The sequence below is a fragment of the Spermophilus citellus genome (genome assembly GCF_964194105.1).
Source record: "Spermophilus citellus genome assembly, chromosome: 10".
Taxonomy (NCBI): Eukaryota; Metazoa; Chordata; class Mammalia; order Rodentia; family Sciuridae; genus Spermophilus; species Spermophilus citellus.
Window position 1 is genome coordinate 126,596,059 of NC_138197.1, and position 12,454 is coordinate 126,608,512.

General features: G+C 60.7%; 1 protein-coding gene across 1 annotated transcript; it reads right to left on the bottom strand.

Annotated features, from left to right (window-relative positions):
* Positions 1–5,984: 5,984 nt before the first annotated feature.
* TST (thiosulfate sulfurtransferase) lies at positions 5,985–12,452 on the bottom strand. The gene is made up of 3 exons (XM_081309201.1): positions 12,318–12,452; positions 11,155–11,771; positions 5,985–6,428 (listed from the first exon to the last, which is right to left on the bottom strand). The coding sequence occupies exons 2-3, from the start codon at positions 11,747–11,749 to the stop codon at positions 6,130–6,132; spliced, it is 894 nt and encodes a 297-aa protein (XP_081165327.1). The 5' UTR covers positions 11,750–11,771; positions 12,318–12,452; the 3' UTR covers positions 5,985–6,129.
* Between the last annotated feature and the right edge of the window lie 2 nt (positions 12,453–12,454).

The following is a 12,454-nucleotide window of genomic DNA, read 5'->3' on the forward strand; positions in this document are numbered from 1 at the left end:
GCTCAGCGGCAGGGGGCTTGTCCAGCCTGCCTGGGGCCCTGGGCTCCACGTGCCTCACCACGAAATATCCTGATTCTTATTTAATGATCGCACAGCTTCCGATACGACTCCCAGGGATTCCTACCTGGTGTTCTTACACGGTGTCGTCCCTCCCCTTGGGTGTGGGTCGGACCTGGTCACTTGCTCTGATCAAAAGGACATGACAGAAGCATTGGGATGTCACCTCCAGGTTAGGTGGGTGGCATCTCTCTTGGTTCCATTGCTCTGCAGGCGGCAGCTGCCATGTGGAGGGGTCCGCGTGGCAAGGGCTGAGGGTGGCCTCTGACCAACCCCCATGAGGAACATAGGCCCTCTGTCCACAGTCCTCAAGAGGGGAGCAGGTCCACCACCTGAGTGCCCTGGGAGTGGGTCCCTGGATGAGAACACAGCCCATGGCAGACCCTGAGCCAGGGGACCCCTTGGGTCCCACCAGGGTCCTGACCACAGAACCTGTGAGCTCCCTGACTGGTGCTCTTCAGGCACATGGGTCAAGCTGCCGAGCTGCGGCCATTGGTTCCCAGCAGGAGACGGCAAATACGTGGTTGGTACCAGGAGTTGGGTGTTGTGCCACAAACGCCTGAAATGTGGGGGGGCTGGGGACCGAGCGCAGGCAGAGCCTTGTAGGGTACTGAGAGATGAGGGCAGAGACCCCTCAGTCAACAACGGGCAGAAGTCTGGCCTGGGAGGGCGCAGAGGGGAACGAGGACATGTTACTGGAGCTCAGAGGAGGACGAGCCCTTCGAAGTGACAGAAACTTAGCTACATGGAGAGCGGAGCAAGATCAATGGGCTGCGGGGTTCAGTGTTGCCGGAGCCCCGGGTCCCCTCCCGCTGTGGTGACATGTGAGGGAAGAGCTGTCAAGCACAGGCGCCAAAGCATCACAGTGCTGAAGATCTCATCCTCTCCAGATGCCAAAAGATGTAAAATTAAGAAATGGCTTCAGGAGCCCGAGCCCGGTGGCTCAGGCCCGTCATCCCAGCAACTCGGGAGGCTGAGGCAGGAGGATCTCGAGTTCGAGGCCAACCTCAGCAAGACGCTGTCTCAAAATAGAAAACTAAAAAGGGCTGGAGATGTGGTCAAGTGCCCTGTGCTCAATCTCCAGTCCTGACAGAAAAAAAATTCTATTCAAAGAAATAAAGAAGGAAATAACTTCAGAGCAACGTGAGGAAAAGTGAGGCCAAGGGTGTGACCGACGGCCTGTTGATCCTGGAGTGATCCTAAGTCACACAGAGGTTCTGGGAGGAGACCAAGGGGAGGAACCTCTCAGCCCCCAGGAAGCCAAGGGTCAGCAGGAGCCCAGGAGGAGAAGGCGGCCTCAGCACTGTGAGCTCCTGGGAGTCTCACAGCTTTTGAGAAAACTGTGAAAATCACCACCAGCTTAGGGAGGGGCGGAGGCAGTGAGGAATGAAAAGGAGCCAAACCGAAAAAGTTAAAATAAACCCAGAAAAGATGCCCAGCCTGGGAGTGAGTGGACAGAGCAGAGCTGAGCACCACGAGCTTCCAGCCCAGACGGACGTGGAGCCGAGGACTGTCCACGGTCCCAGTTACATCAGAGTGGCTGGGGACCCTCGCTGCTCCAGCCCCCCCACCGCAATCGAATGGGAACAGCTGCCTGGCGCCCGTGCTGTACCCGTTGCCCGACGGCTCGGGCTTCAGGCAGATCTGCTGAGTGAGGGGAGCAGGTCCCCCAGGAGCCTGGGCGGCATCTGCACCAGATTCTCCGGGGTCAGCTGAGGCTGTGGGCAGGTGGGACCTAGAGGTCCTGAGCGCGGGAGCGTGGGCTGCAGGTGGAAGACACCTACGTCGTTGGGGACCAGAGGGTCAGCAGTGGAAGGCAGCCGAATGCCCCCAGAGGTCCCAGTTTCTTGGTGCAAATATCTCCCCTACTGGGGGGCTGACCTGGCAACTGCTTCTAGCCAATAGGACGAGGCCAACAAGAGGAGTGCCACCTCCTGGGTCCTGTTCCCATGCCGCCCTCTGGGGCTCTTCCCAGTCACATGCTCCGATGGAAGTCCTTGTCCCTGTTGAGAGCTGCCCTGGGAGAGGCCCATGCAGCAAGGAACAGAGCAGAGCGGGCCTCTGGCTGACAGCTCATGAGGAGCTGAGTCCAGCCACCAGGGTGGCCTTGGGGAAGGGTCCTTCTCTGGTTGATCCTTGAGCCGGAAGCCCACAGCACCTGACTGCAGCCATGACCCACCAAGGTCCACAGGACTGTGAGGTCATCGACGCTGTCATCGGAAGCCGCCATGTGGGGGGGGTGACTTGTTATGCAGTAAAAGATGCTGATACAACTCAAATGTCAAGCACCCCACATCCAAGAGATGGCGTCTTCTCGGGGACTCACCGAGGTGCGCACAGTAAACATGAACTTACCTGCCCAGGCTCAGAGAGAGATGGGGAAGGGGCTGTAGCTCCCCAGCACAGGAGAAAGAAATGGGGGGGAGAAAGAAAGGGGGGGGAGAGAGAGAGGAAGGAAGGGAGGGGGAGGAAAGGAGGAGGAAGGCGGGGAAGCCAGGGACAAGAGAGAGAAAGAGAGAGAAGCCAAACCACAGGACTTCACCCAGATGGTGCAGAGACTAAGCCATTCACACAGCTCCAAGTTAGTCAGTTAGTTCAAGTTCAAGTTGGTTCCTTTAGGTCAGATTTCCACTTCTGTCACCTACTTGATGTGACCCCCTCCCCACCCCCGCTCCCTGTCTCCCTCTAAAGTACTGCCCAGTACTGGACCAGCTGACGCAGAGAAGGGCGGACCCACTGCCACTTTCTGACCTGGAGTGAATGTCCCAAGAGATCTTGGTCAAGGAGGAGGGAGGGTAGGTCTGGCTGCAGCTGGACACTTGTCACTCACAAGCAGTTCTGAGTGGGGAGAGGACAGGTGACGTCCCAGCCCTGGGGAGCCCGGCCCCCTCACGGCTCTGCCTTACCTCTCCAGTGTCTCTCATAAGGTCGGAAAGCACGAAACCGCTCCGGGGCCACCGCAGCCTGAGAGGGCTGACCCAAACTGCACGATAGGGGGACAGACCAAAGGGTGGATGCTGAAGGGAGCCCTCCCAATTATTCACTGGAGTTGCCAGGGCAACCCCGTGGGGCTCTGTGACCTCAGAGCACCGGCCGGCCCGCCCCTAGGGATGAGGGGCCAGGCCTGAGGGGACAGGAGGGGTCTCTGTGTACCATCTACTCGAGCATCCAAGTGTCAGGCGGGGTGTAGACAGGGGCCACCAGGGCAGAGGACCTTCCTGGGGGCACAAAGCCATCAGTAGGGCGCGTGACTCACCTGCCAAGGGAACGGGCTCAGGGCTCGCAGGGGGCCCTTAGGGCTGGACCTTGAAGGGGCCTAGAAGCTCAGCAGAGGGACTAGGGTTTCCTCCCAGCAGGGGATGGAGCCGGGGCTGTGCACGCTGAGCACCGCTCACCAGGAGCTGCCCGAGCCCTTTGTTTTGGGTTTTGAGACAGAGTCTTGCTGAGCTGCCCAGGAGGGCCTCAGACCCGTGATCCTCCTGCCTCGGCCTTGCGGGTAGCTGGGTAGAGAGATCGAAGGCCCGGATGTGCTGAGGAGCAAAGATGCAGGTTGGAGGAGTGGGGAGCGGGCTCAGATATCACTGCGGCCCTGTTTTTAGGCCGACACACACGGTTCCTGGTGGCTTTTGGATTGAAGGCCTAAGCGTCCTGCTGGTCACCCAGAGGCCGACCTCAGTTCCTAGCTATGTGGCCCCACAGGTCCCTTCCTTCGTCAAACCAGCAAGGAAAAGAGAGTCCCCACAGAACACAACAGTCGTGTATGCCATATGCGCCAAAGTGCCACCTGCCTCCCTTGCCACATTCTGATGGCGCAAGCAGTGGCCACCCCCACTCTGAGGGAGAAGGTCACACTGGACAGGACAGTCCACCGGGACCATGCTGGACTCCTCCACCACTGTCCTTTGATCTTCTCTCACCTCGGCAGGCAGTGATCCTGGTAAAACCAAGGTAGAACCCTGTCCCTGCTCTAACCCAAACCTTCCGGTAATTCCCCATCTCAACTGGATTAAAAGCTGAACTCCCCTTTTACCGCCAAGGCCCTACCTCCCAATGGCCCTTATGGCCCCCACAGACCTTGGCCTGTCCTCCTTGGCCAATGCTGCCTTGGCCCATGGTGAACACACCAAGCACTGCAGCCTCAGGGCCTTTGCACTGGCTGTTTCCCCCATTGCAACTTCCTGTCCCTGGACATCTGCTGGACTAGCCTCTTCACCTCCTCCAGGGCTCTGCTCCCTGCAGAGACTGTTAACGGCAACCCCAAGTAAACCCTCAAGCTTCACTTGCTCTTAGTTGACTTACTGATCACGCCACTGGGCCGTATATTATTAATTTCCCGACAGCTTTACCGTGTAGCATATGGTGGGGGGGGGGGGGTAGGATGATCATGGTGGCCTCAGTTATCCTTGGGGACCTGAAGGGGACCTGTCACTTGTGCTAAAAACACTGACTCTTCAACTGGGGCCTACGGACAGCCAGTGGGCGCCCGTCTCTGTCCTCTGTCTCTGGTGCTGTCTTGGGGGCTGGGCCAGTCTGCTCAGCTCTGCATGTTGACCTGGGGGACTCTGGAGGCCCACACGACAGGGTTGGCTTGCTGAGCTGGACCTGCCCCGCCCCGCCCCTCCTGCTCAGGCTGCAGATGCCCGGGGGTCCTCACGGCCGACCGTGAACGGACTTGGCCTCGTGACAATCCTGTCCACCGCTAAAGACCCCCCAGCTCCTGGCAAGGCCAAGACAGGAGCCGGGATCGACCGTGAGGGTGGGAGGGGCCCGGGTCTGCGAACCTCCGCCTGCTTCAACCCGACGTGGCTGCCACCCCCAGCACGGCTGTCCCTCTCCTCCTTATCCTGAGCTTCCACCCGTGGCCACGGGGCTGAGAAGGTGGCCGCAAGCCCAGTCCCACTTCCCCCCTTCTCCCCTGCGCTGGCCCCTCAGATGCCGGTTTTCCTGCAGGATGAGCTTCAGGACCTGGGCTTGGGGACAGGGCCCCACGTTGAGAAGCACCTGGCCCTCCACGCCCTCCCCAGCACCATCCACCAGACACACAGTGTCCTGTGGTAAACCCGTGGGAGGTGGCAGGAGGACTGCTGTGTCCCCTGCCCAGCCCTGGCACCTGGATGTACCTGACCCACAGCAGGTGCCCTTAACTGTGCTGACGGAGCAGCTGTGACAAGAGGAGCAGATGGCGGCAGAGCCACCGTCACTCCTGAGGCTGCCCCCGAAGTAGCCTGAGGAGGGCCACCTGGGGCAAGGGCTCTGCAGAGCCTGAGGGCCTGGGCGCCAGGCCAGTCTCCACCAGCACCCAATCCGGGCTCAGACGTGGCCCTGCCCTCGAGGACTCTGTCTAACCCAGGGAAGCAGGAGAGGGACAAGAGGGCACCCCAAAGGGGCTGGAATCCTCCCTGCAGCCCCCCCAGCGTTTCAGGACTCTCTGGGAAACTCGGGATCCAGCCCTGTGGCCGCTGGCCTGGCAGCTTCCCCTCCGGGGGGGCCTCCCAACTGGACGCAGGCCCAGCGGCCTCCCAGCCCCTCCCCCATGGCGCCCCAAGGTCTGACTGAGCCAGGAAGGAGGCCCACGGTGGAGGCTGCTTGCCTCTTGCTTCTGAGAGGCCCTGGGCTCTGAGCCACCTTGGGACACTCACTTGGAAGGCTGGCTGTCCCCTTCCCCTCCGCACAAGGGGCTGGGCCCATGGCAGGAGTGGGGGATGCCAGGCTGGCCCTGGGCTCACCTCTCTGGCCCCCGTAGGTCCCCCATGCTCCAGGGCAAAGTCCACCTGACCTGGGGCGCGGGTGGCTGAAGAAGGAAGTGGCCCTTGAGTGGCTCCGGCAGCTGGGGAGGGGGGCTCGGGTGGCTTCTTGCCGGGTGGAGGCCAAGGAGTCTGGGGGTGAAGCGGGGACAGGGATGGGGTGGAGGGAGACCGCAGACGGGCTCTGGAAAAGGCGCTTTATTCCAGTGTGGGGGAAGGGCAATTCTAAAAACCGCGATCACCTGCCTGGCTCCGGAGGCAGGGTCCAGCCGAGGGTCACACAGGACCCCTGACCTGGCCGGAGCCGGTGCCCCAGGAGAGGCCGGGCTCAGGCCTTGCCGCCCTTCCCCTGGGACACGCGGGTCTCGGGGGGCGCACGGCGGAACCACTCGGACCAGGAGCCGTCGTAGACGGCCACGTCGGGCTTGCCGCAGAGGTAGGCGGCCAGGGCAATGTGGCAGGCAGTGACACCCTTGCGGCAGGTGGCGATGAGGGGCTTGGACAGGTCCACCTTCTTGCCCTGGAACATGGCACGCAGCTCCTCGGGGCTCTTCTCGAAGCCGTCAGCCGTCAGGAAGTGCATGAAGGGCATGTTGACGGAGCCACGGATGTGGCCGGAATCCAGCCCTGGGGGCAGAGGACAGGGTCAGGGAGGCTGGGGTGGAGGGGGCCACAGGCTTTGCACATAAAAGTGACATCTTCTTGGCGCCTTGTGGAGCTAAACTTGTTGCCAGCCCTAACTACGACACCGTGGCTGAGACCCCCGCAGCCTCCTTGAAGCAGGGGGTCCAGAGTGACTCCTGCTTGGGAGGACAGGGATGGATGAGCCTCGGCAGTCCGTCTCCACCAACCTCCACCAGCCTCCGCCGTGGCAGAGCGGCTTCCCTTCTCTGCACCTCAGCTGCCTCATCTGTAAAATGGGCTCAGTGGTATCAACCTACGTCACTGCACTGTCGAGAGGGACTGCCAATGCCACATGCTATGTTGACTAAAGAGCCACCACCGAGGCCCCCCCCTGGAGCTGCCAGCCCAGCAAGAAAGACTGACGTCAGGAAATGTCGCAAGCCACTAAGTTCAATGTCACTCCAGATTACAGATGAACACACCGAGGCCTGGTGAAACGAAGTGTCCCACCTCAGGCCACATGGACAGGTAAGACAGGCCTGGGGTCACCACGAGCCCCCTGGGTTTCCTTCTGGGCACACAGCTGTGAAAAGAGCAGGTGACCTGGTACCAGACCTAAGCTGAAGCCCAGCTCTGCCACTTACCAGCTGGGTAACCTTGAACAAGTCCTGCCACCTCTCTGGGCCTCAGTTTCCCCAGGGGTAAAAGAGGAGTGAGACTGCCCCTCCCCCCATGTGAGGAGTAAAGGCCACAGGGACAGCACTGACCACTGGGGCTGCCCCCACCCCTGCCGTCAGATGCTGTGGCTTCCTGCCACATTGCCACCTACGAAGACGGGGTCACTGTGGGCCCTTCAGGCCTGTGCAAGGTGTGGATAGAAGCAAATGTGTAGCTAGGCTGGCCCGGGGTCCCTTCCACCAGCAGGGCCCCTCTGCCCAAACTGCCTCTGGACCAGCCTCAGCAACTCAGCGAGACCCTGACTCAAAATAAAATCTAGAAAGGGCCAGGGACGTGGCTCAGTGGTAGGCACCCCTGGGTTCCATCCCTGGCACCAAAAAACCAAAAGAACAAACTGGCTTTGAAATAGCAAGAGGGGCCCAGGGTTTGGACGTGGACAGAGCCGGCCCCCTCAAGGCCTTGGGCTGCCAGGGACCCTCCTCCCTTCTCATACACCCTGCGCCCTCCGGACTTGGGGAACGGGACTGGGGCTCCACACAGGTTTGCCTCCACCTCTTGGGGCTCCTCCCCAAGTCCCCACGGCCCCAGTAAACCTGGACCATGGGAGGTGGGGCCAGGGTGGCAAGAGCGGGCAGGGCAGGACCTGACTAGTGGGACCAGGCCACATCCTGGTCTTCTGCACAGGCCCTGCCCTGCCAGGTCTCAGTCCCCTGCCTGTGGCCCGGGAGCCCCCATCTCACAGCCTGGGGGGAGTTTACCTATGACAGGTAAAAGCCCTGGGGGCCTGGGCACTCATCAGGCACCATGGGGTTCTGGGCCCCCACCCCAAGCCCCAAAGAGGATTGTGAAACTCATTAGCATAAGGTCCCTGGATGACAGACATCCGGTCCCTCTTCCTGTGGCAATTTCATCTTGCTTTGCCCCAGACCTGTGCCTGAAGCCAGCTGTGCACTAGCCCGGTGGCTCCGGGGTGACCTTCCTCCAAGGAACCCACTGTGGGCGCTTTCCGGGGCGGCTGGGGCGGGGTCAGTGACCCCAGGAGAGCACACACTGGGGCCTCCTCTCCCCACCGCCAACGAGGAAGCGTCATTGCTTATTTTCTGATTCCATTAAGGACCCCTCTTCTGAAAAAAGGTACAGTTGGGGGCTTCTGTGGAGCAGGGCTCCAGCCGGGGAGGGCCCACCTGCTTGTGCCCACGGCTCAGGGGCTGCCTGGGGAATCCCAGTGAGGAGCCAGCAGCCTGTGGCGCCAAGATGTACCCCTCCCGCAGAGAAGCTGGAGAGCAGCCAAGCGGAGGAAAGGCTCCTGTGCCCAAGGCGGAGTCTCCTGCTGCTCTCCGCCCATGTCCACTGTATCTGCATCTGCAGGCCCAGGGCCTTCCAGTCCCCACAAAAAATGGGCACAACATCACTTCTGGCACCTGGCACCGGGGTCCCCAAAAATGTGTTGGGGAGAGATTAATCGACCTTAAAGCCTGTGTTCTTTGACTACCCTGAGCCTCCCTAGAAAAGGAGGCTGCGGCAGGGGAATGGATGAGCTGATGTCCCATGCTCAGCTGCTCGAAGGTCTAGGAATTTATGTTCTGGTTTTGGCCAAGGTGTGAGTCAAGCTGGCACTCTTACATCTTCAGGCTGCCAATAGGTGTGAACGTTCAAGGCTAGGGAAACCTGTTTGGCCCTTCCTGCCTTCCTTAAGGACACCAGGGGATCCAGTGTGGGCAGCCCTGGCCCTGGAGGGGAGGGACACAGGCAGAGGAGCTCCCCAGCCCCGTGGAGCAGGGACCTTTCCCCCAGCCTCGTGTTTGCTCTCCCCACCCACAGGGGTGGCCTTCAGAAACAGCCCTGCTTTGATGCTGCCGACCAGGTCCAAGTCTTGGCCGCTCCGCCTCCTTAGAGAAGTCTCTTCTCCCACGGCTGAGCAGGATCAAGTCCACCGGCTTCTGCCCTGCCTCCTCCCTCTTCCTCCTCCCCACCCAGGGGGAGGTCAGGAGAGCAAGGCAGACTGACGTGCCAGGGCCACCCCTAGGTGCCACACCCAGATGTAAGCTGAATCTGAACAAGTCCTACCCTCTCCCTGACCAAAGGACTAAGGCACACACTTAGGCCAAGGGCCTCATCCAGCCAGGAAGTAGCCCTCTGGTCCTCCTGGGGTCACTCCTCCAGGGACACTCTGGGCAAAGCCTGTCCCTGACCTCCCTCCCATCTGGACGGCTGAGCCCGCGGTGTCTCCCTTATTCCACCCCAGGTTGGGGACCATGAACCTGACAGAGCCTCATGTGACTTTGTGTCCCCAAACATTTTGCATGGAGGTCAGCAGATCCTCTTAGAGAATGAGGGAGGGAGCCGTCAATGCCTCTAGGTGGCCCTGACCTGTCCTTTCCTTGCCCTCAATCCCTTTACAACCACCGTTGCATTGAAATCAGCACCTCCACACCCGTGGGTAGGGCTGACCCTATTTTGATGGTTTTATAAAGGGGACTCAGAGGTCAAGCAATTAGATTGAGGTCACAATGCAAAGGAGTGGCAGTGCTGAAAGGATTCACGTTCCCTGGCACGCCCCGTTGGGCACCAGAGGTGGGAGGAGGGTCACAGAGGAGGGAGCAATCAGGGCTCTCTGGAGGCATCACAGGAGCACGCCGTTTCCCTTTTCTATGCCTCGGTTTTCCCCTCTGTAAAATGGGAATGGTAAGGAGTGCGCCTGAACCACGTCTCTCCATTTCCCTGGGAGCAGGCTGGGAAACACCAGAGAACCAACTCCTTCTCTCCTCCCTCCAGGGCAGCCTGAGTCCCAAGAAGAAAAGGCATCTTGAGCCAAGGGCAGTGGGCGGCAAGCACAGGTGCCAGGAGTCTCTGGAAGGTGACCAAACGATCCAGAATCTCCTCCAGACCTCCAGAGAGCAGGCCCGGCAGGCGAGCAGGGGCCTGGGAGAGCGGGGCTGAGGGAGGCAGAGACCTCCTGGGCTGGCCCTGCCCCTGCCTCCCTGAGCCTCTGATGAGATGACCTCTCAGTCCCTCCAGCTCTGTGACTGGACAGTTTTCCCACATTCTCTCCCTGGGGCACACAAAGGAAGCAACACTGTTTCACAAGGTAGGCAAAATGTTGCACCAGAGGTAGATCCTGGGGAGTGGGGGGAGGGGAGAGCCACCGGGAGGTACAGGCTGGCAAGTTCTGCACCTGGGAAAGGCAAGACCCAAGTTCCCTCTAGTCAGGAGCTTCTAGACCTCAGTGGTTCCTGTCTGAGGTAGTTCCTGCCCTGAGCAATGCAGACTTCTGGCCTCCCTTCCACAGGAGGGGACTGAAGGGCCATCTCTCTGGGAATATCTAGCAAAGGGGATTCCTCTCTAGCCCTGGGGGGGGGGGGGGGGACAGATGGAGCGTATCCAGGTTTAGAGTTCTGGCTTAAAACAAGGCAGCTCTGGGCTCAACCCTGGCTCAGCCACTTGAATGAAGCACATCACTGAACGTTCTGACATACACACACACACACACACACACCCTTTAAAATGGGGCATTACAACTTGTAGGATGAGATGGGACAGTGACAGGTGTCTAGCATGGCAGCTCCACCTCAGGCCCAGCTGCTAGGAAAGGTTATCAACTGAGCTGTCCTGCAAACCTCAGCCGAGGGACCAGGGAAGCTGGGGAGGGAGGGGTCAGGAAAGGGTGTTGTAGATGGCTGGAGAAGCTTCTGGGGGACTACGTAAGCCCAGCGTGTCCTTAGGAGGCTCCCGTATAAATGCTGGCTCATGGGCATCATGCCCTTTGGTACAACCTAGTGCATGTGGGGGTGCCTGGAAGTGGACATGGGCAGACATCACCAGTCACTTCTGGCGATGCTGTGTCACTTGTCATCACGTGACTATCAAGACACACACATAGGTCGTCATGCATCTGAGCTGAAAAAGTGGTCAGGGTTAGGTGTATCCTACAGATAGAAAGACTGAGGCCTGCGTGGGGGGCCTGAGGGCAAAACCTGGAGAGGGTCCCAGTCACCCTAATTCCATATCTTCCTATTAGGCATAACTTCCCGGGGACCACTGGGACACTCACCTACTGCATCTGGCTCTGGCTCAGTGCCAGAGTACCGCCCTTGGGATCGTGAATCCACCAGCTGGAACCTTCTAGATTCCAGGTTCTCCAGGACCTGCTCATAGGTCTTGAGCAGGGAGCGGTCCAGAGTGGCTTTGAATATGGCTGGCTCTGGATGTGAGGGCTCAGATGTCACCGGGTGGCCCTCCTTCAGCCAGTTGCGGAAGCCACCATTGAGCACTGACACAGTGCGGTGGCCAAACACTCGGAACATCCACCAGACTCTGGGAGCATAAAAGCTGCCCAGGTTGTCACCATCATATACCACTACATGCGTATTGTTGCTGATGCCCAGGCGACCCACGTAGTCTCCGAAGTGCTCCTCGCTGGGCAGCATCATCTCGTAGGGCGAAGCCGTGTCCCGGCACTCCTCTATATCAAAGAAGGAGGCACCCGGCACATGGCGCTCTCGGTACTCCTTGCGGGCCTCACGAGTGCCCGGTGAGTACCAGGACACGTCCAGCACCCTCAGGCTGGGGCCCAGCTTGCCTGACCGGAGGGACTCCGCCAGCCACTTGGTGGAGACCAGGGCCCGGTAGAGCACCTGTTGAACCATGGTGTCTGCTCTGCGTTGTCACCTGGCGCAGATGGGAATCGGGAAAGAGACAAGCCTGAGCGCACTGGGGGCAGTGGGTGGGGCCTGGGTGGAGCAGCTGCTTCTCCCCGGCACCCCAGGATGCAGTGTGACCTCCCGGGGTGCAGCGGCGGTCTGCGGATTCCCAAGGACGCGCCCCAGCCCTCCCCGGCTCCCTGCCGGCGCGGAAGGGGGTGGGGCAAGGGTTTCTGGGCGCCGCCGTCGCTGGACCGGCGTCGGCCAGGGCAAACTCCATACTCGCCCTCGGGATCCTGCCAGGAAGGAACTGTGCTAACCGCCCGAGATGCGGGGCACCGGTCCTTGGGCTTGGACTCCTCTTTCCCCGGAGGGCGGGGCGGGTGCACTGGGAGAAGCTGCCCTGGAGTCCCCAGGCGCGCGGGACAGCGCCCTCGCCAGCCCTCCCGCCCCCGCTCAGCAGCCCGCCTCCAGGGTGCCCACTGTCCTCGTCGGGTCAGGGAGTCCCGGGCACCCCGCCCCGCTCTCGCCACCAGGACCCTCCCCTGGGCTGCAGGTGGCTGGACCCACTCACTCGCCCTGGCCGCCTCGCTGGCGCTCGCCCCAGCCGCTGGCGAAGCTGGCGCGTTCAAACCCTGAGCCGCAAGCTCCCGGGCGGCCCGCACCATCGTGCCACTGCGAGAGGGGGGACCTGCGCCGCCGACCGCCGCC

What these genes read in the sequence shown, in the direction of transcription:
- TST (XM_081309201.1), bottom strand. Translation starts at nt 11,749, where the DNA reads ATGGTTCAACAGGTGCTCTACCGGGCCCTGGTCTCCACCAAGTGGCTG. An exon ending in GCCAGAGCCAGATGCAGTAG is followed by an intron (nt 6,429 to 11,154) that starts GTGAGTGTCCCA and finishes CTCTGCCCCCAG; the next exon opens with GGCTGGATTCCGGCCACATC.